Source organism: Liolophura sinensis, chromosome 1, assembly GCF_032854445.1.
Source record: "Liolophura sinensis isolate JHLJ2023 chromosome 1, CUHK_Ljap_v2, whole genome shotgun sequence".
Classification (NCBI taxonomy): Eukaryota; Metazoa; Mollusca; class Polyplacophora; order Chitonida; family Chitonidae; genus Liolophura; species Liolophura sinensis.
In genome coordinates, this window is record NC_088295.1 from 88,659,891 (window position 1) to 88,683,263 (window position 23,373).

Sequence of the window (23,373 nt, forward strand, 5' to 3'; positions counted from 1 at the left end):
CCACCCTATATATGTATGCAGCAAGCTTCCACCCTATACATGCATGCAACAAGCTTCCACCCTATACATGCATGCAGCAAGCTTCCACCCTATACATGCATGCAGCATTTAAAAATGCCTGTATAGCGCGATTTCTTATTCTGCTGTGGACATCCACGGTGCAGTTTTCAAGCTATAGGCACTTATATTGGTGAAGCAAATGCCCTCTCTAATGGTCTCTGAAAAATCATCAGCGCCGAGTACTGTGGGTAAAAAGTAACATATATACATGTTCAAATAAAAATGGCTATTTGACCACACTAGAAGACATGTCACATATTGTCTATAAAACACCATAGTTTTGTAGGAAACGTTGGAATAAGTTACTGAAAGTACCCCAAGGATGCCAGCCCGTGTTTTAACAAAAACCTATGTCTGTATAGTCCCGCCATATACATGTAACACGTTTATGCATAAGACGTCTGCGTTCGTATAAAAACTGCAAGTCATTTGTCCAGTATTGCGTAGGTTTTTATAAATACGTCATGCGTCGTTAATATTTGCAGTGTAGTCGGTATGTACTGGTCAATATCGAAACACTAATGAGTAGAACAGAAAATGCGACAGGTTAGCAGTTGGTTGTGCTTTTTAATGTCGGTAATCTTACCTGTAATTATGACAACACGTTTGCGAGATTTTGCGGCCATGTCTGTGGTCCAGTTCTTGGGGATGTCTCGTGATGGTAGGCCTAAGTGTGCCCTGAGTCTGTTAGTAACAGGGGCCCTGATAGTCTTAATCATGTATATTACATTGGGTGAAACAGCGCAGGCGCTTGCAGTTGACCTATATGCACGCTGTTATACACCCGGTACTCTGGCTTAAATGCACAGGTTATGGCAAATTGTGTACACACGCTACATATGTTCTTACTAATAACGTCCCCTGAAGTAAAGGACACCTAATTATTTTTTTTTTTTTTTAATATTTTTTAGAAATATCAACAAACGTCGAAAATGAGACTTCTTGTTTGATCGGAATATATATGCGTATCATACTGATCTTCTTGTTTGAACAATAAACATTTTGTGCCAAATGTACAGATTCTGGAGAAGAAAGAAAAACAAAATAGGTCTACTCGCATTCAACATGCGTCAATGCTGGCTTTGTATGAATCGCCCAGAGCTAAGCTTCGGTGGGTGTGTTAACAGCACGTGATCTTTCCCAACAGTTGGTGGATTGGAACGCTGTTCACTTTTTGTTATATGTGGTTCATTGGAGTGTGCATTGTGCAATGATGTGTTGCATGTAGTGAGGTTGTGGTTAAATATGATGTGACATTTAACATTCAGTGAATATGTATGGTGCTGTGGAGGAAACCCTCGACCATCGGCAGATTGCCTAGATATGAGGCCATCATCTGGACCTCAACTCACGGAGACCACATTGGTGTGAGGCTTCTGTGTCGTTGTCCAGCGCTGGCGTGCTACCACCCGGACCACTGAGGCCTCCTCTTTGTGATTTGATGTATGCTGTTCAAGTTACTTTCAGTATGGTCCGATATAGTTAATTGGTGTGGGGTTTATTTATCTGAGACTACTACACGTAGGGTAAAATTATGAGGGGCATCGTTTTGTTTTAGTGTGGTGGAGTAATGTGTTTGACGCATGCGCATTTTGTGGTTAAGTGCTCATTTCAAAGATATCATAATGTTTTACTTGTAGGACGGGCAATTGGGTGGGAGAAAGCACACAGATCCTCGAGGAAAGATCTCGCTTTGTCACTCAGGTACTTGGCGGCGGAAGCTGGATTCGAACATGCGACCTCACTGATCAAGTAGGGTAACGGGAACTTCCCGCAGAAGCGACTTACTAGCCCCATTTACCCCATTTATATGCAACGCAGAATAAATGTAACGATTATCCAAGTTTTCTTTTAGTTCTCTCCACTGGTTGATTTATTACATGACTGAAAGGTTGATTAGTTCGTTGATTGGGCGACTGAGTGATTGAGTGGCTGCTGACTGTTCTCTGGAAGAATGATGTACCTGGATGTAAACAGAGAATATCCAATGACTGTTCTATTAGTTTTTAAAATGTCACATACCCGAATGGACTAGCTGATCCGAAACCATTGTTCTTTGGACATCATTGTTGCATTTTATGTTGATAAACCAGAAAACAATTGTATCAGGTTTGATACAACCAGTGAAAACAAAACTTTCCTAAGATAGCGGAGTACTATTTTGACCATGTGGACAATCGTTGCAAAAACGATGTTAACTATTTACATAATGCATTAACCAATAACATTCCGGTTTATAAATAAACGAGGTCTATTTTTATGCAAAACAGCAGACTACGATTTTCCATTGCGGATCATGTAATTCCTTTCATAGCAAACGGTAGCCAAGTCATGTAAAAATCCCTGGGGAAACCCACGACCATCCACAGGTTGCTGCACGACCTTCCCATGCACGACAGCCTAGTATAAGCGGAATCTATGCTACATGCAATTACCATGGAAATGTGCTCAGAGAAAAGCAGTTTCGGTGGCATACCGGTAGTGTAACTTATAAAATAATCAGTGCGCTAAGCTGTGATAAAAACATTTGGACTCCTAATGGGATGTCTACGCATATTACCTGATTAAGGCTGATATTTTCTTATTCCATTACTCTCCCAAAGCGCAAATTTTCATTGAATTATCAGCATTTTTTAAGTGTGAAAAAGATACAACAATGATAATAGCTGTTACTTTGATGATAGTACTAACTTTGTGTAATGTTAAGACCTGTAATTATTGTTTGTATGTATGTATGTATGTATGAATGTTCTTGTACGTCGTACTTAGCAATGTTTCAGTCATATGACGACGAGCAGCCGTTAGGTGTGTGGACAAATACGGTGTCTTCGTGTGGCAGGGCGAGTTCATGCCGCCAAAGTGCTGCCGCCATTGAAGTATAATGCCGAAGACACCAGAAATGACACTCCACCCTGTAACAATGTACTCACACCGGGACGACCAGTCCTGTCTTCTTGCTCTAACCACTCACTACTGAACCCCAAGCGAGGAAGCAACAGGAACATTTTAGTCTTTGGTATGAAGCGACCCGGGTTTGATGCCGGGTCTCACAAATTAGAGGAGAACGCTCTAATCATTAGTCCGCTGAAGTGGTGTAGTTATTGTTCGTAAAGTTGTAACAAATGTCACATATCATATCTTTTAGCATTTATAATGCGGAACACAACACCTAAAGGCGTGAATTTGACATAGTATTAGATTATAACATTTTCTATAATCATTTTGCAAAGTGTTAAATTTTTAACACTTGAAAGTGTTAACCTAAGATTAAAATGCTTTCCCTCCCTCACCAATGCCACAATGTGGGATTCAGTATTGTTATTTTTAGTATTTCAGTTTTAAGAGAGTACATACAATCTGACAGCACAATGTTATTTTAACTCCTGCAGCATATGTTTTCGTCCAAAATTTATTTTTTCGCCTAAAATTTCTCTATCATCGAGATTTCTCTTTCGTCCAAATTTTTTTTCTCCCAGATTTATAATTTTATCTTTATAAGATTCACGCGTTGAATAAAGTAAATCTAGCATAAAAACACACTTTTTATGACAAAAGATATTTCTCGGAGAAAAAATTCATTTGTAATTGCATTTTTTTTTCGCTGTGAAATTTCAGCAGATCCTTGTGTGTTTCCAAAATTTAATAACAAAACAATGTGAGCCCCAGGACAGGATGTACTCGTATAATTAAGGTTAAACAGACTGAAAAGACCTATTTATTCAACCTTGAAAAAAAAAATTAAAAAGATTAAATGTCCTCCTAGTCCATGCATCCTAAAGCAGTAACCAGGGAATGTGCGCTTCTTGAATTCTACAAGAAAATTTTTTCGTTCTTCTTGCTAGTATCGATTTGCTCTTACAGCGTGCAGAGTTCTCCGGAAATTATTGTGACAGGTGCAGGGGCGTCTGGACTGGCCGCTGCCAGAGCACTGACGGGCGCTGGACAGTACACAGTGACTGTCTTAGAAGCCAGACCCAATCGTTACGGGGGAAGAATATGGACAAATACTGAAAGTTTTCAAAGTGCATCCGGAATGTCATTATACATTTACAAAGAGGCAAATTTGGAAAACGAGTAATATAAATACAAATCACAAATTATATATCAGTTAAGGCAGTGGACGAAATGAAAATGTCCCATACAAAATGTATCTAAATTCTAAAGGTTGATTTAGTAGGGCATAGAAGTGCTGTGAGTTATTAAAAAAGATAATTTCTAACCCTAACACTAAGTACTTACAAATACACGGATTAATACGGAATAGTTTGACGTACATATTGTAGTACGTGTCCACCACAACCCCCAACCCTGTGCGCGCGCACACACATACACCCAAAGACAAGCACAGTGTTTTGATTCTGTGTTTCAGTTTTATTTTTTGTTGAATCATCTTCAGGAATGAAAGAGGTATCCAACATTAATGATAAATGTATGTACATGTATATTTACTTGTGGGTTTACGTCGTGTAATTTACGACTTTTCAGTCATATGACGACCACATTAGTGATACATTTAAAGTCTCTCTCTCGCCCTTTCTATATATATATATATATATATATATATATATATATATATATATATATATATATATATATATATATATATATATATATATATACCGTTCCCTTGATAAGAACAAGACTGCAGTCGGAATACAAACATGCAGAAAGTTGAAAAGGCTAACTTGATTGTTTTTTATTCTATCATTTCTCCTCACTTGTCACATTTGGGAGGCGCGTCCTCTTAATATTTGGGTAGAGTTTATGACACAATTTCCAAATTGTCTAAATCATTCTCTGTGCTTTTAAAGACCATTTGAACATATTTTCCGCTTCAGAAAAACAAATTTGTTGTCCAGTTTGTTCTCTTCTGTTCTTATACGTCATATTGAGGGTGCATTGTGGGTTTGCCTATGCTTTCCCTAACTCTCACCAGTTAAGTGATGAAGTTATATGGTTTGTTCACTTTTGTTTCTTGTCAACATAGCAGAAGCGTAATGGAAACGAGTCGCATCGCTTAAAATTTATGTTATGGTCGTTTTGTGATATATCGATTTTTATGTGAACACTGTATTTGTAGGGCTGCCTTACTATCAATTAGGAGGATCCTGTAACTTTTAATGATTAACACCAATCCCGTGGGCATTGTTTGTGATTTACTGCCATAAGAGGCATATTTTCAGGTTCCAGAACACTGAACATTTGTGACGAACAGACCATGACGAATATGATTTTTCCGGCATTTCATGTACATACATGTATGTTAGGCTAAAGTCTAAAGCATCACAAAGGCTGCTCAGATAATTATAACTAGTTCCGATGATGGGAATTACCTTAAAGCTACAACAATTATCCCATTATTATTTGATGGTTCAAACCGTTCATGTTGTCATTAGGCTGTACATACTTTACATACAACGAAAAATTAGTGTGCAATTATTCAGATGTGCTGTTTTGAGGATTCCTGATAGTTGGGCGGTCATTACTTTTACTTGAGTGTATACATGAAAAAGACTTGCTGTGTGTGTCATCTTGAGAAGCAGTGTATATGGATAAATAGAGAATTGCATTCAGGAATGAAAATAGGGGTAGGCAGTGATTGCTACAGAATTTGTTTACAATTATTTTCAATCTTTTTCTGTACGTTACACGTGCTTATTGTACATTACAATCACTTGGCATTTAACCTAAATGTTTACAGGAGAAATCTAGAATTGAAAATGGATTCCTCTGAGTCCATAACTTTGTGTGCTAATCCGCCAGACAAATCAACTCACTCAAGAATGTAGGGCGCCGTTATAGCCAAACCTATGGCGTGAAGCTTTCACTACATGAATCCTCTCACACATGTTTCAATGCTGTGTACAAAGTTTACAAACAAGTGTTTTTTTTCTTCGAGTCCAGAATAACGAAATACCTTTACTTGTCATGACCTTGCGCGTTTAAAAATTTAGACAATTTGGAAATTGTGTCATAAACTCTACCCAAATATTAAGAGGACGAAGAAGTCTAAACTTCTGGTAAACAGCATGACTGGTAAACAGCATGTCATAGGATCACATTTCATTGTTCTACAGCGTAATCCAGTTTTTGCTGGTATGAAAATTGCATATTTTCCCCACGTTTAGCCAATCCATGTTCCTAGCTATCACTTGAAATGATGGAGAAACCTTATAGCTGTGTCAATCGAAGCTGTCACTCATCATGAAAATGTCGGCAAATTTGGATATATGAACATGACCATTATGGCTGGCTGGTTAGGGATATGGTTGGATACATGACATCTGATGTCCCACCCTCACCCCTTCTTGTGACGGCGGTATTTTTCATATCATTTCAAGTGAAGCCAATAGTGACGTCATGACGCCACAGAATGAATGAACATATGTGTTCACAGACTGCTTACAGCGCACTATGCCGCTCTCTATGCACGCTTTACATCACTGCCACCAATGGACAAGCTTGACATTTGGAGCTGGTGTGACGCACATGGGCGTGTTTAAGCTTAGCCTCACCACTGATGCTCATGCGTGGCAATATTTAATCAATAAAATTGGTTCCCGTATCACTTAGAAGCATGTTAGATAAAGAGAATCCATGTGTATAAAGTATTAATAGAAACAACGGTTAAAACAGAGTTTTTGTATATCCTGTCATCACTTTCTGCCTCATCATGGTTCAAGATTTCCCTTCAAAATTTGCTAGTGGTGGCAGTGATGCGAAGTGAATGCAGAGAGCGAAACATGTGCTCTGAATGTGTTTTGTTTCATATATATGTTTTTCAGGGGGGACGAGACCGTCTCCCAGCCCCCCAGTTACCCTAACAGAAGAAAGATCCAGTATTTCCTGACCACATCACACATACTTGAACCCTGGAGATACTCCATAATTCATGAAGTCAAACTGACTCGTTTCTACAGAGGACATCTTCACACCCTCTGAATGCGGGCTTAGATTAACCATACAGGGCCAAAAGGCTGTTCCCCGTGTTACGGTATTGAAAACAGCAACAGAAAACAGACTCAGTGACTCAGTATTACAATGTAAACAATGCTTTATATATAAAATGAGACGTACAGTTTTACAGACAGTTCAACAACAACAACATAAAAAAATACATACACATTAGTATTACCGGCCTTTAAAAGTTTCCAGTTCACCTTTGCATCCCAAGGAACGTATTCAATGAAATCCAACATAAGGACCATGGGATAAACACACAATTCACATAAGTCACAAGTTGTCCCAGTCAGGTACTTCGCTAGGTAGCGAACGCGAACACAGTACACTCTCCTGGCTCCCAGTGGATGCAGCAAAATACCTCCACTCTGCACAGAAAACACGGCTTATATACGTTCCAGGTGGATTCAACTATTTTTAGACACAGAATAAAGATACACTTTATAAACGCGTGTTTAATCGTAAAAGACTGTGTTAAGACGTCATACGTCGGAAAGTTCGGTAGTACCCTGCCAAAGGTCGATAGTTTTCCCCGGACACATCGGTTTCCTCCATGTATCTGCAACAATGACCTCCATAATGTAAGCGAAATAATCTTGAGTATGGCAAAATCAATTATGGTATAAAGCCTTAATTATAATAAAATTTGAATTAGATTTGCATGTCCATGTAAGCTTTGACTTTTATGAACATATTTTCATAGCTTTTCATAACGAATATATTGTTTGTATATATAGCTGTGGAGCATCTCTCATCAGACTTGGAAAAAGACATATCCGTACACTCGGCTTTGAGACAAGTCAATCAGTATCAGCTGATTGAGGATCCTCTCTCACAAACATTTCTGGCTGAGCACGAGTTCTTCTTCGGAGATACCGCAGATACCCTGAGCACAAAATATCTGTATGATGGATACTTTGAGATTGATACTTCACCGGCTTCTGACAAAATACCAGTGCTTGGATACACTAAGATGTTAGATATGTAAGTTGTAAACAACATCAACTAACTTTATTAGTTACGTTCTTAGAAAATTACAAGCAAAGTTTAACTGTGTACAAAATATATGTATGCTGATTTCATATGCTTAGTATTTCACCTGAGTAATAATCCTCGTTACAGTGAAGGTTAAGCAAAACTTAGGTACGTGAGAAGCACTTGACACTTTCATATGATGAAAGGAAATGACAACACTTACCATAGCCTTACTTATTCAGGAAGAGGGGTGGAAACAGAACAAAACGGTCGCAGCCATTTGCTCTTGACGAGCTTGGGGACTCAATGAATCAGCGTGTAATCAGGAATTCCTACGAGACCATGGGATATGCCATGTTTACCAACCAGAAACATACATGATGTCGCGCTAACTGTACCCATAATGCAAAACAGGGTTCAGCTGCGTTCCCGAGGTAAAGCAATGGCGGCGCTTTTGATGCTCTCATAACAATATTGGTGATTTTTGCTTACGGTAAATTGTCATAAACGTAATAACCTAAGCAATAAGTATGCCTATCTTTGAAGTATGGCAATGTAATCCTCGGCCCCTCATGTGTTAGATCTATACCCTTCCTACCACAGTTTTGGTTTCTTGTATTTTCCAAGAAATCTTTGCTGGCAAAGATGGGCGCCGGGAATACGAGTACAATGGAAAGTTACAGCACAGCGGACACTTCACATCTTGCCTACATTCATATATCTTGTTTCCCCGAGCACGTATATAACGAGTGTGATGACTGCTAAAATACTGAGAGAACGCTTGAGACAGTGCTTTAACGAAAACTTTCATGCACTTTGTATGAGGACATTTTCACTCCGACCAGGTATTACTCTATTAATACACACAACAATGCTGAAGTCGTCGTGCCATTTCCGTGTTGAAGGATCGTACAGAACTCTCCGACGGAAGCTTCACTACATATCCTCCTGGACCAGGAAGTCACGGGTGTGGATGTTCAAGAAGACAAGCGCGTGGTCATCAAATGTAGGAATGGTCAGACTTACCAGGCGGGTGCTGTTATCGTGACGTTACCACTGGGGGTTTTGAAAGCGAATGACGTCAAATTCACGCCAGGTTTATCCCCGAAAATGAAGGGGGCAATAAAGAGAGTTGGTAAATCTGTGTGTGAAGTACATATAGAACTGTGATTATATATCCTATAATGATCTGTTTGGATGAAAATTTGATCCATGGTGTTACAAGATGGTTCAAAATTGTAACATTGCGTCATTATTAAGACGTCCAATTCTGTATCACTCACGCAAAATGTGCATAATTAAAAGTAAGCAACTGTCGTGTCTTGAAATTATGTCTTTAATGGTTTTAAATACCGTCATTCAATTCCTTTTACACATAAATTACGTCTAGGGATGAAATATTTTACAGGTTCATTTACGTAATATATTCTGTACAGAGGTGGTGTTTTTGTGGGGTTTTTTTAGGAATTGGCACGGTAAACAAGCTTGTGGTAGAATTTAACCAACGAGTCTGGCCCAACAAAACACAGCAGATAACTGTGGCGATGCGAGATAGTGCTGATCAAGGCAAGTTTTCCATTCTGACGAGTTTCCAGGCCATTGTGAAAAAGCCTGTAATAGTGACTTATGCTGTCAGCCAGATTGGAAAACAGAGCGAGACGCTAAGTGATGCCGAGCTTAAAGACATAGGTAAATCTACTAACGTATTAACCAATGAAGTACATTTATCACGTCCAAATTTAACACAGAATTGCAAAAATCCACTATTACAAATTGATTTGTTCTTGAAAATCAAATATTAATTTTTTTGTCCGAGGCATGGTAAGATTCGCTTATAAATATTAGTGTTTGTAAAATGCATATGTGCAATATTAAAAGCATGAAGTTGCTTTTGATTGAAATTTTAAGAATTCTTTTAAATGTTTAAGTATGTTAGTATACTGTTTTAATGGTTAACACATTTTAATTGTCATGGCCTGAATCAGACAATGGGATTATGCATTACCCCGTCTGCATCCCATCTCCCAAAATGCTTTATTTTCCTAAGCTATATGATATGCAGTTTCACACACTCTAATTTCAAATATAAGTGTTGTTTATTTTCAGCTCTAAGTCGCCCAAACACATCATTTGGCACGGCCCTAGACAATGTAACTGTTGTGAATATTTCTGGCACGAAATGGAAGAGTGACCGGTTCTCCAGAGGGTCGTATTCATTCCCAGCTTTAGGTAAGAATTCTGCTGTACCAGGTGCGGTGTCACCACTGAAAACGCTTTCTGTTTTATGACACGCATAGACAACGTTCTCACCACATATTAAGTATTTTTCGCTCGACACAATGATCCATGACACATCAGCAGGATCCGACTGTCCGTATACTGTGTGGTTGCGCACGGTGTCATGGATGGCGTCTACTGCATAAGGTTCCAGTGAGGTAACACTACACATATGTTGGTGTTGAAAGCGGCGCTAAAAGCTAAAGCAATCAATACTAGCTTGCTTGAGTCTTTGTTCTCATCATTTACAAATGGTTAGACACCACTAGGACACACCGGCAATGGCTAGGTGCCACCCAAAGACACTATGACATACGCGTGATATTTAGGTGCCACCCAAAGACACTATAATATACGCGTGATATTTATGTGCCACGCTGAGACACTATAACACGTGCTTGGTGGCTAGGAGTTACCTCAGAAAAAGTTAATACCACTGATGGTTAAGAGCTATCGGTAGGTGTGTGGTCCTGTCCGTGGGAACTGGCAATCAACGATATAGAAACCACAGTAACACGACAGGAATTACCGCATATGTTAAGTTACCATGCATAGTTTGGGGAATAAATTATCATATATCGTATCTGTATTTATGTGTTAATAAAGGCGGGAGACTGGGAAGCTCTCGGAGAGGCTGAACCCCCGCTGTTCTTTGCTGGTGAGCACACGCAATATGGAACCGCACTGTCTGCCATATAGACCGGAAAGAGAAGTGGAAACTTACTTAAAATCAGACAATGCTGCTCCAGCGAAGGTGTCCTATAGTTATACAGTTCTAAATTCTCCACTGTTTCACATCTTTCAATGTATCCTGCAGCATTTATAAATCTATTTGTTTTGCATTCAAAAGCGCCTTTTGTTTGCGCATTAAGTGTATTCTTTCTAGAATCTCTATGTTATTTTTACAGTAATGACTTGTAAGAATTTATAAATGATGTGCATACTTGAAAACCACGCTTACATCTTTAAATCAGCATTTAAAGTTTAGAAAGATGAGGGAAGATTATCAATTCCAGCAATATGTTATGGTGAAATGATGAGAGAAAATGAATCAAGTACAGTTCAATGCATCATAGTTATGTAAATGTCGAAACAAGGAGACGAAACTATCATTTATTTTTACCAGCATGTATCAAGTACAGTGCTGCACAGTTTCTATTCTTTTACTGAGAGAGTTCATTGTACAGGGTTTGTTATGTCCAGATACACACATGGATAAGGTGTTGAAAGCTTTAGAGGGATTTGTCCTGACCAACAGGCTATTCCCCTGATAATGTTTTTATAATTGGTTTTGATATCTATCCAGATTCACTGAAAAGTTTTTTTTGTTGTTGTTACAGTTGTTACAGAGACTAGCACACGCCAGTGTACACCATTCCCCATGCTGTGACGTCTGCACTTTTTAAAAAGTTATGTAAAACTACCTGTTTATGTAACCACAGGTGATTTTGGTTGGTGTTTAAAACTTCTTAACATATCCCTGTACAAAAATGCAATGGGTATATATGTACTTCGAAAATTCAGGTAACGTTTTGTTTAGGTGACTATACCACATTAAAGTTTTTTTATTATAAGTATAAAAACAGAATAGGAAAAATGCATCAATATTTTAAAGAATAAATCTCGCATATGTGTAAATATGCAGTGGAAAGTAGCCGAATCGGACATGAGATCACCTGTGAGCCTCGGGGTTAAAGAGGACACCAGTAAGCAGTGTCAACAGGGCGTGGCAGACCCCAAAGATGTAAGTGCCCCCGATTCGACGCTGTCTGGCAGTGTGGTAAGGCTCGTACAAAAAATGTCATTATGTTTCGTTTGTCGTTTAACTTCCTACTGGACAACTTTTCCACTAATTATGAGATGGAAGCCAGTCTTATTGGTGGAGGAGACCAGGGCGCCCATGGTAAATCGTTGGCCTTGGCAAGTTACGAACAAACTTTTCCATGTGTGACAAACAGATATACACAGTATACCCAGCATATTGGTGGAAGACAAGTGGTCTTCAACGAACATTCTAGACCGCCCCAGTGGCCACATCTGTAAAATTCTGCAAGGCTACTTAGAGCGAGCGCCTTAGGTAAAAATTAGTACTTTAAAGGAGAGTTTACAGGTAAGGAAAGCTTTGGTGAAAGCATTATTCTCGGGTATAAGAAGCACAAAGAGAAAAATTTTGGGAATTTTTGTTTGCAACAAGATAATATTATGACTTCATCTCGTCACCACTTACAGCCAGGAGTGTTTGGCAAAATGTCTGAGTACTACTCCTACAAAATTCAAATGCCCAAAGACGCGATTTGTCAGTTATCTGGACCTATTATATTATCAGGGTCCACAACACCACTGATTCTGATCAAACTCTATGCGCTATTTGGTTTTTGAGACATCCACCAATCCATTACATTTAGGTGTTATGAGGATCTGGATCCAGGGAGTTTTTAAACGATTCCTCACAATTGCGGAATACACAGAGTGTTGTCCCTTTGTCTGTAGATTTTTGGCGGCGTCGTTGGACACAGGCTTTAAACCACAACGTTAAAGGACCCTTGCAACTAGATAGAAAATCGCTCCACTTCGGTGCAGCAGTTAATAGGAACCACACAAGTACTTGTTTTTTGTGTATTTCTTCCAAAAATGTCAAGTTATGCGGTTAATAAGTTCTATACAGATTATATAAAGTATTCTTCCAGTGAAAACTCAACACTATTTACTTCAGCTAACATCAGTTTAGCTTGGTAATAAATTTCTATTACTAGCCCGGTACTAGGGGCATTATATTCATCGTTTCAAATTGCCTCGCCACTTTGAATATATGAACAGTTACAATCAAACCACAACTGAGATACATATTTTATTATCTACAACTTACATTCTAGGATTGTACACGGTTTGAATACCGATTTCACTCATTCGCCTAGAACATACCTTGCATCTTTCCTATATCATCGAAAACTGATGACTGCTTCTCTTTGTATGATTCCGTCCTTTCTGAATCACACAAGAAATTCTTTTATATACAAATATTTCTTCATATAATGTCAAGTAATATATTAAGTTTAAATATGTTAATGTAAATCTATACAAATCACATAGAGTATTCTTCCAATGAAAGAGCGCTATTTACTTCACCCAGCATCATATCGTTCAATGACATTGAAAAAGGGGGCACCTGTTTACCGGCTTAACTTCGTAATAAATGTCTATTACTGGGATAGGGTCGTATCTTCATCGTGTTGAATTAGATCGCCACTTTGGGAATATAAACAGTTGCAATCAAGGAGCAACTGAGATACATATTTTGTTATCGACAACTTATATTCTAGCATGGTACACAGCTTGCATACTAATTTCACTTAGTCACCTAGAATATACCTTGCGTCTTTCCTATACCATCGAAAACTGTTGACTGCTTCTCGTTGGATGATTCCGTCCTATATTTGCCCTTTATATGCTTCTATAGTTCTGTGGTAGTTTGTCTTAAACGTCGTTTAGGAAATTAACCTTTCGATTATTGACCCGTAACTAAGACTAATTTAACATTATATTATATCAGTCCCAGCCCGAAACGTCCATCTTGGTTGACGGCAGGTATAAGAATGTCTGTTTCGAAGCAAAGAATGATATTACATTAAACTCTGTTTTAATTATATAGATGATATTCTCAAACATCACCCAAACTTGTTCCAGCTAAGGTAGTTCTGAATATGAACTCTTTTGTGTGGCGTATTTTTATCCTGTGTATTTTGCTTTGTGTGATGACGATTGACTGAAATTACTTCCTTAAATTACTACGCGCTGCTGCTTACACGCGCTTGTAAGAAAACAGAGAAACAAGACAACACAGTCTCGCTGATTTGAGGCTTAATTTTTGAACTTGCTTTGGTGCGAAAAACACAAATTTCCAGCTAAATAAATAAGTCTACAAAGTAAAAAGTATCTCTTAACAAATTCTCTGAAATAACACGCATAATCTCCAACAGAAGCACGGAACATCGATTTTATTCCAGAAAGAATACAGTGAAAGCGCGTACAGAAGGCTCTGCAATACACAAACCACGACGGAAACAGTAGAGAATACAGAATTACAAAAATACATGACACGTTCACTGACGCGGCAATGTCTGATTTTAAGTAAGTTTCCACTGCTGCTGCCGCTCTCCTTCCGGTCTCTATGGCAGACAAGACGGTTCCATATTGCTTGGCTTGCGTGTGTTCACCAGCAAAGAACAGCGGTGGTTCAGCCTCTCCGAGAGCTTCCCAGTCTCCCGCCTTTATTCCTGATAACAACACATAAACCGACCATGATAGCTTGCGAATGTTGGCCTGTACCTTCACATACATAGGGTAGTGCCAATTTGCGGAAATTTTATCGTGATACTGTGTGTTACTGTAGTCAATACAGATAGGGAGTTGTCGCCCCTTTGCGACTTCCTCGTTCTGTGACGTAGGTGCCATGAAAACGACATCAAGTGTCTGTCGGTTGTCACAGCAGCTCAGAACTTGCGTTGTTGCGAGATTTTGAGGATCCATGGTGGTATGTATTTCTCAGGATTAGCTCAGATAATGTTTTTACGATGTAAACTTGTTTATTTTATGTTACCTAAGAGTACAATGAGTGTGAATCTGCGTAGGAGTTGAAGCTATCGATAACTGACAGGAGATGTCACAGTTTGTCCACTTTTTGTGACTTTAATGACGTAAATTCAGATATACGATTGTGCGCTAAATATAATATCGTTCTTTGTTTTTAGTTTCACGTATAAGGAGCTTTTTGAACTGGATTGATGTATGGTTTTGCGGAGCGTACGAATTTGCTCAAACAGTGTACCTACACAACGAGTAACAGTTCAAATAAAGTAGCAGTAATCAACCCATGGATTGACTTTCTCATTTCCTCATTGCGAACTCACAGCAGCATTCGTCGCACACCGATGCGGTAGTTGCTGTCATAGTGAAACACCGCACTCCTCACCAGAGTGTAACTACCAGAGTGTAACCACCAGCCTGACTGAGGACGCCGTTTTGAGGGATCTTGGAGACATTCGTGAGAGAAACAAGACTTTACAGTGACCTGGACACTGTGTGAATAAATTATGCTTCAGTCTGCGGTGGCATTTATAAGCATCACACGTGCGCTGTGTGTGTGTTGTGGCATCTATAAGCATCACACTTGTGCTATAGTGTGTGTGGTGGCATCTATAACCATCACACGTGCGCTATAGTGTGCGTGGTGGCATCTATAAGCATCACACGTGTGCTATAATGTGTGTGGTGGCATCTATAAGCATCACACGTGCGCTATAGTGTGTGTGGTGGCATCTATAAGCATCACACGTGCGCTATAGTGTGTGTAGTGGCATCTATAAGCATCACACGTGCGCTATGGTGTGTGTGGTGGCATCTATAGCCATCACACGTGCGCTGTAGTGTGTGTGGTGGCATTTATAACCATTATATAGATGGCATCACACGTGCGCTATAGTGTGAGTGGTGGCATCTATAAGCATCACACGTGCGCAGTAGTATGCCTGGTGCATCTATAAACATCACACGTGCGCTATGGTGTGCGTGGTGGCATCTATAAGCATCACACGTGCGCAATAGTGTGTGTGGTGCATCTGTAAGCATCACACGTACGCTATAGTATGCGCGGTGGCATCTCTAACCATCACACCTGCGCTATAGTATGCGTGGTGGCACCTATAAACACCTTACGTGCGCTATAGAATGCATGCTGGCATCTATAAGCATCACACGTGCGCTATAATGTGTGGCGGTATGTATAAGCATCACACGTGCGCTATAGTGTGTGTGTTGGCATCTATAACCATTACACGTGCGTTATAGTACATGTAGTGGCATCTATAAGCATCACACGTGCGCTATAGTATATGTAGTGGCATCTATAACCATCACACGTGCGCTATAGTATGCGTGGTATCTATAAGCATCACACGTGCGCTATATTATGCGTGGTGGCATTTATAACCATCACACGTGCGCTATGTGTGTGCGGTGGCATCTATAACCATTACACGTGCGCTATAGTATATGTAGTGGCATCTATAACCATCACACGTGCGCTAGAGTATGCGTGGTTGCATCTGTAACCATCACACGTGCGCTATAGTATGCGTGGTATCTATAAGCATCACACGTGCGCTACAGTATGCGTGGTGGCATCTATAACCATCACACGTGCGCTATAGCGTGGGTGGTGGCATCTATAAGCATCACACGTGCGCTATGGTGTGTGTGGTGGCATCTATAAGCATCACACGTGCGCTATGGTGTGTGTGGTGGCATCTATAAGCATCACACGCGCGCTGTGTGTGTGGTAGCATCTATATCCATCACACGTGCGCTGTAGTGTGTGGCGGCATCTATAACCATCACACGTGCGCTTTAATGTGTGTGGTGACATATATACATCACGTGTGTGCTATAGTGTATTTGATGGTATCTAGCCATTATACGTAAATCTCGCCATCACACGTGCGCTATAGTGTGTGTGGTGGCATCTAGCTATCACACGTGCGCTCTAGTGTGTTTGGCGTAAACACCCCATGGGTTTTATTTTCTGCGATGGCCCCTAAGGACCAGGTGCGTGTTGTAGTATATGTGGTGGTATGCAAGCATCACGCTTTAGTAACGTACTCATGGTGATTATAAACACTAGGCAAGAACGCTAAGTTTTGGCTGTTAAGGTTTTAACACCGCTTTAAGCACTAGGCCTATTTCCATTGCCCAGGTACGGTGTCTCTTTTACCGAGGCCAAGTCAATCGACATATTTATAGTGCTGCCTCACTGGAGTGCCATGCAGACACTCTAGTCACTCTAGTCTAGTACCAGTCATGAGACCCTACACAGCTACATTATAATGACATTATAATGACAGATCTGTCTGGACACCAGAACATCTGTTCTCGCTTTATGTCCAGGGGGATGTGTGAGAAGTATCTAACCTGCAGACTTTAAATGAGATATGTTCATGGATCATTTGTGAGGATGAGCGAAAACCACTTCATATGTGGTGAAGACCCACAGTCGTCTTTGCGTCGCATAAAACAGTGAGTGTTTTCAGTGTTTCGGATTAAACAACGCGAAACATTACCTAAAGCTGGGAATGAATACGAGCCTCTGGAAAACCGGTCATTCTTCCAGTTCGTTCGAGATAGATTGACAATTGTTGCATTGTCTATGGACGTACCAAAAGCCGTGCGCAGACGACTCAGAGCTGCAAGTAAATTAACAGAACATTTTTACCAGATTCCATGAAACTTTTGAAAAAAGTATCTTAGGAAGCCAATAGCTTTTTAAAGACGGGAAGGCTGAAGGCGTAGCATAGTAAGACGTAATAAGAACTACGTTAACCATTAAGACACTGAACTTACATCACATTACATTACAATTGCAGTTTCGCATTATGTATATTAGGTCTATATCTATTTCACACGTTGTAACACGCGAGCATCGGACGAAAATGTTATCACTTGATTTGTAGTGACAAATTCATTTGTAATGAACTGTTTTCTTCAATTCTGTGTTACATTTGCAGGTTATAAATGAAATTCATTTTCAATACGTTAGTGGATTTACCTATGTCTTTAAGCTCGGCATCACTCAGCGTCTCGCTCTCTTCTCCAATCTGGCTGACAGCATAAGTCACTATCACGGGCTTGTGCACAATTGGTTGGAAACTCGACAAAATGGAAAACTTCCCTCGCTCAGCATTATCTCGCTTCGCCACAGTTATGTGATGTGTGTCATTCGGCCAAAACTGTTGATTGAACTCTAACACAAGCTTATTTACAGTGCCAAATCCTGATAATGAATAGGAAAGTATTTAAATTAATATGCACGAACTCACCATACGCACGCATATATAGCCCAGAGTACACTAATGCTAATTAAACGATTAACTGACAAGAGATAAAACCCTCTACTACATGATTAAAAGACAAAACTCAAAAATAGTTCTGTTTTTAGACCTGCATATTTCGTGAGAGGACTACAGAATAAGGCTTTATGTTCACTTATTAAAGAAGCAACTTTCAAGCAGTTTTAAGTATCACCAATGCTAACACCAAGAAACAATTTTCATCCAGACAGGATCCATAATTCTTTTCCATAACACACACACAGCCTTACCAACTCTCTTTATTGCCCCCTTCTTTTTGGTGGATAAACCTGGCGTGAATTTGACGTCATTCGTTTTCAAAACCCCCAGTGGTAACGTCACGATAACAGCATCCGCCTCGTAATTCTGGCCGTTCCTACATTTGATGACCACGCGCTTGTCTTCTTGAACATCCACACCGTGACTTCCTGGTCCAGGAGGATATGTAGAGGAGCTTCCGTCGGAGAGTTCTGGACGATCCTTCAACACGGAAATGGCACGACGATTTCCGAGTAAGCTCTGGTGATAGTTAAAATGACAAGCGTTTATACTTTACTGTAACTGGCGACCTGATACCAAATATCTGATGTTTTTGTCGCTAAAGATTAAAACCCTTTGCCAGACTTTTTGTCCAAGTTTACCAATTACCGTGAGAAAGCATGATATTTAGGCGTGGAAGCCTATGTCCCCACTGGTTTTATTGTACTGTTCTGATATCATCATTGCCAACGAGATTTTCCTTGATAATACCAGAAACCAAAACTGTATAGTAGGAAGGACATAAATCTTGAATATATAGAGATACCGGGTCTACATTGTCACAGCCTTGTGATGTCGCGCGTTAGTGTTATTACGTTCATGCATAACACACTATGTGTTAACAAAAATGAAAATACAATTAGTTTTAATGAACTGTGTGTGCAGTTTTCTAGGAACGTAACCGTCATAAAGCTACATGTGATTGAAGCTATTTACAACTTACCTGTCCAACATCTTGGTGTATCCGCGTGCAGGTATTTTGTCCGAAGTCGGTGCAATATCTACCTCCAAGTATCCGTCATACAGATATTTTGTGCTCAGGGTATCTACGGTATCTCCGAAGAAGAACTCATGCTCAGCCAGAAATGTTTGTGAGAGAGGATCCTCAATCAGCTGATACTGATTGACTTGTCTCAAAGCCGAGTGTACGGATATGTCTTTTTCCAAGTCTGATGAGAGATGCTCCACAGCTTTGAAAGCCTATATACAAACAATATATTCGTTATGAAAAGCTATGAAAATATGTTCATAAAAGTCAAAGCTTACATGGATATGCAAATCTAATTCAAACTCTATTATAATTAAGGCTTTTATACCATAATTGATTTTGCCATACTCAAGATTATTTCGCTTACATTATGGAGGTCATTGTTGTAGATACATGGAGGAAACCGATGTGTCCGGGGAAAACTATCGACCTTTGGCAGGGTACTACCGAACTTTCCGACGTATGACGTCTTAACACAGTCTTTACGATTAAACACGCGTTTATAAAGTGTATCAGAAATGTGTTCATGAACGAAACACATACTTTTAGTGTGTATTAAAAAAAAAGCTGTATATTTGATGCATGTTTTTTGTAAAAGCTTCATTCACACTTTATATGGTCCACTCATTCGAACAGTTCGATCAAAATCACACACTTATTTGAACGACAAATTCCTGTTGTATAACTTGAGCTTAAGGCTAGTACCGTGTTCATTTTAACAGCAGCTGCCTCTACACTGGTTTCATTGTAAGGTACAGAATCATTTTCTCTGACGGCAAGCCACCCCGTATAGTCCGTGTCAGCTATGGGCAGGTTGAACTGGTGGTTCAGTTTCACAACAGGGTTGTTAACGTCTGGGCCATGGATGAAACTGGCGCCCATGTCAATTCGTGGGCCTGGAAAGCCGAAAAGTGCTACATCATGCAGTTAGCTCCCTTTGTCATAACATCCAATCTATCCAGCTGCACGAACCTTCTCAAGCATGGTTCACAGGATTATGACAACCCATTGAATATGATTAGATGGTTATGTTTCCATGCAGCCACATAGACTAACCTACACGTAAAAATTCACCTGTTAATTATAACAGAAAGTCTGCTGTCTGCTAGGTGCTAGAATCTATACTGTTATTATAATACAATAGCCTACCACATTCAAGATAGTATTCTGATAGAATCTTTATTTATTTATTTGATTGGTATTTTACGCCGTACTCAAGAATATTTCACGTATACGACGGTGGCCAGCATAATGGTGGGAGGAACCAGGAAGCCAGCATTAGCTGGCCTTGAACTCACAGCGAACGCATTGGCGAGAGGCTCCTGGGTCATTAAGCTGCCATAGCGCGCAAACCAATTGAGCCACGGAGGACCCGAGAGAATCTTTATGTTTAATTAATAGAATATGTGTGTCATATTTAACAGAATAATCTGCTGCAATAGCAGAATACGTTCTGGCAGACTTTCTGATAAATTTAACCGATTACGTTTTTAGTGTAAAAACAAACGTTAATATTAAGTAATTAATACATTTCTATTAATTTTAGATGAAAACTAGAGGCTTTTCATCCATGACTTTCTTTCCGTATTTCTATTAGAGCTTCTCTTAAGAGCGGTTCTAACTATGGGTTAAGAGCTACCATTGTTTGTATAGAGCTCCACTGATGAAAAACGTCTAGCATGTTAACCTCATACCATGTCCAGTGTGCATATATGTATATATAGGTATAAACGTAGAATTTTTCTATTGAGGAGAGTAGTAGGGAGTGTTAAAAACGTGTCACACGTGACGGGGAACACCCTTTTGGCGCTGTATGGTTAATCTAAGCCCGCATTCAGAGAGTGTGAAGATGTCCTCTGTAGAAATGCGTCAGTTTGACTGCATGAATTATGGAGTATCTCCAGGGTTCAAGCATGTGTGATGTGGTCAGGAAATACTGGATCTTTCTTCTGTTAGGGTAACTGGGGGCTCGGAGACAGTCTTGTCCCCCCCTGAAAAACATATATATGAAACAAAACACACTCAGAGCACATGTTTTTGTAGAGAAATCTTGAACCATGCCGAGATCACGGGGGTTGCAATGATGAGGCAGAAAGTGATGACAGGATATACAAAAACTCTGTTTTAACCGTTGTTTCTATTAATACTTTATACACATGGATTCTCTTCATCTAAAGTATACACAACATGATTCTAAGTGATACGGGAACCAATTTTATTGATTAAATATTGCCACGCATGGACATCAGTGGTGAGGCTAAGCCTAAACACGCCCATGTGCGTCACACCGGCTCCAAATGTCAAGCTTGTCCATTGGTGGCAGTGATGTAAAGCGTGCATAGAGAGCGGCATAGTGCGCTGTAAGCAGTCTGTGAACACATATGTTCATTCATTCTGTGGCGTCATGACGTCACTATTGGCTTCACTTGAAATGATATGAAAAATACCGCCGTCACAAGAAGGGGTGAGGGTGGGACATCAGATGTCATGTATCCAACCATATCCCTAACCAGCCAGCCATAATTGTCATGTTCATATATCCAAATTTGCCTACATTTTCATGATGAGCGACAGCTTCGATTGACACAGCTTCAAGGTTTCTCCATCATTTCAAATGATAGCTAGGAACATGGATTGGCTAACCGTGGGGAAAATATGCAATTTTCATACCAGCAAAAACTGGATTACGCTGTAGAACAATGAAATGTGATCCTATGACATGCTGTTTACCAGTCTCTGTAGTTTAGACTTCTTCGTCCTCTTAATATTTGGGTAGAGTTTATGACACAATTTCCAAATTGTCTAAATTTTTAAACGCGCAAGGTCATGACAAGTAAAGGTATTTCGTTATTCTGGACTCGAAGAAAAAAACACTTGTTTGTAAACTTTGTACACAGCATTGAAACATGTGTGAGAGGATTCATGTAGTGAAAGCTTCACGCCATAGGTTTGGCTATAACGGCGCCCTACATTCTTGAGTGAGTTGTTTTGTCTGGCGGATTAGCACACAAAGTTATGGACTCAGAGGAATCCATTTTCAATTCTAGATTTCTCCTGTAAACATTTGGGTTAAATTCCAAGTGATTGTAATGTACAACAAGCACGTGTAACGTACAGAAAAAGATTGAAAATAATTGTAAACAAATTCTGTAGCAAGCACTGCCTACCCCTATTTTCATTCCTGAATGCAATTCTCTATTTATCCATATACACTGCTTCTCAAGATGACACACACAGCAAGTCTTTTTCATGTATACACTCAGGTAAAAGTAATGACCGTCCAACTATCAGGAATCCTCAAAACAGCACATCTGAATTTTCGTTGTATGTAAAGTATGTACAGCCTAATGACAACATGAACGGCTTGAATCATCAAATAATACTTGCGATGTTCTGTATAATAATTGTTGTAGCTTTAAGGTAATTCCCATCATCGGAACTAGTTATAATTATCTGAGCAGCCTTTGTGATGCTTTAGACTTTAGCCTAACATACATGTATGTACATAAAATGCCGGAAAACATCATATTCGTCATGGTCTGTTCGTCACAAATGTTCAGTGTTCTGGAACCTGAAAATATGCCTCTTATGGTTAGTTACAGGATCCTCCTAATTGATAGTAAGGCAGCCTTACAAATACAGTCTTCACACAAAAATCGATATATCACAAAACGACCATAACATAAATTTTAAGGCGATGCGACTCGTTTCCATTACGCTTCTGCTATGTTGACAAGAAACAAAAGTGAACAAACCCTATAACTTTATCACTTAACTGGTGATAGTTAGGGAAAGGATAGGCAGACCCACAATGCACCCTCAATATGACGTATAAGAACAGAAGAGAACAAACTGGACAACAAAATTTGTTTTTCTGAAGCGGAAAATATGTTCAAATGGTCTTTAAAGGCACAGAGAATGATTTAGACAATTTGGAAATTGTGTCATAAACTCTACCCAAATATTAAGAGGACGCGCCTCCCAAATGTGACACGTTGGCAACATTCCCTACTAGTGAGGAGAAATGATAGAATAAAAAACAAACAAGTTAGCCTTTTCAACTTTCTACATGTTTGTATTCCGACTGCAGTCTTGTTCTTATCAAGGGAACGGTATATATATATATATATATATATATATATATATATATATATATATATATATATATATATATAT

The 23,373-nt window shown here is 39.5% G+C and overlaps 2 protein-coding genes across 2 annotated transcripts; one reads left to right on the forward strand and one right to left on the reverse strand.

Annotated features, from left to right (window-relative positions):
• The first annotated feature begins 654 nt into the window (after positions 1-654).
• On the forward strand, positions 655-11,662 carry LOC135465310 (uncharacterized). The gene is made up of 6 exons (XM_064742597.1): positions 655-721; positions 7,758-8,004; positions 8,901-9,130; positions 9,460-9,684; positions 10,102-10,224; positions 11,613-11,662. Exons 1-6 carry the CDS (start codon positions 655-657, stop codon positions 11,660-11,662), a joined length of 942 nt encoding a protein of 313 aa, XP_064598667.1.
• Positions 11,663-13,813: 2,151 nt separating this feature from the next.
• LOC135465326 (uncharacterized) lies at positions 13,814-20,079 on the reverse strand. The gene is made up of 7 exons (XM_064742598.1): positions 19,903-20,079; positions 19,215-19,409; positions 18,422-18,689; positions 17,870-18,094; positions 17,385-17,507; positions 14,364-14,546; positions 13,814-13,869 (listed from the first exon to the last, which is right to left on the reverse strand). The coding sequence occupies exons 1-7, from the start codon at positions 20,077-20,079 to the stop codon at positions 13,814-13,816; spliced, it is 1,227 nt and encodes a 408-aa protein (XP_064598668.1).
• Positions 20,080-23,373: the final 3,294 nt, after the last annotated feature.

Excerpts from the sequence above, each read along its gene's own strand:
- LOC135465310 (XM_064742597.1), top strand. The coding sequence starts at position 655 with ATGACAACACGTTTGCGAGATTTTGCGGCCATGTCTGTGGTCCAGTTC. Across the intron at positions 8,005-8,900 it reads TACACTAAGATGTTAGATAT|GATCGTACAGAACTCTCCGA; the intron begins GTAAGTTGTAAA and ends TCCGTGTTGAAG. Across the intron at positions 9,685-10,101 it reads TGCCGAGCTTAAAGACATAG|CTCTAAGTCGCCCAAACACA; the intron begins GTAAATCTACTA and ends GTTTATTTTCAG.
- LOC135465326 (XM_064742598.1), bottom strand. The coding sequence starts at position 20,079 with ATGGGCGCCAGTTTCATCCATGGCCCAGACGTTAACAACCCTGTTGTG. Across the intron at positions 18,690-19,214 it reads TGTATGACGGATACTTGGAG|AGCTTACTCGGAAATCGTCG; the intron begins GTAGATATTGCA and ends AACTATCACCAG. Across the intron at positions 14,547-17,384 it reads GTATTCATTCCCAGCTTTAG|GAATAAAGGCGGGAGACTGG; the intron begins GTAATGTTTCGC and ends TGTTGTTATCAG.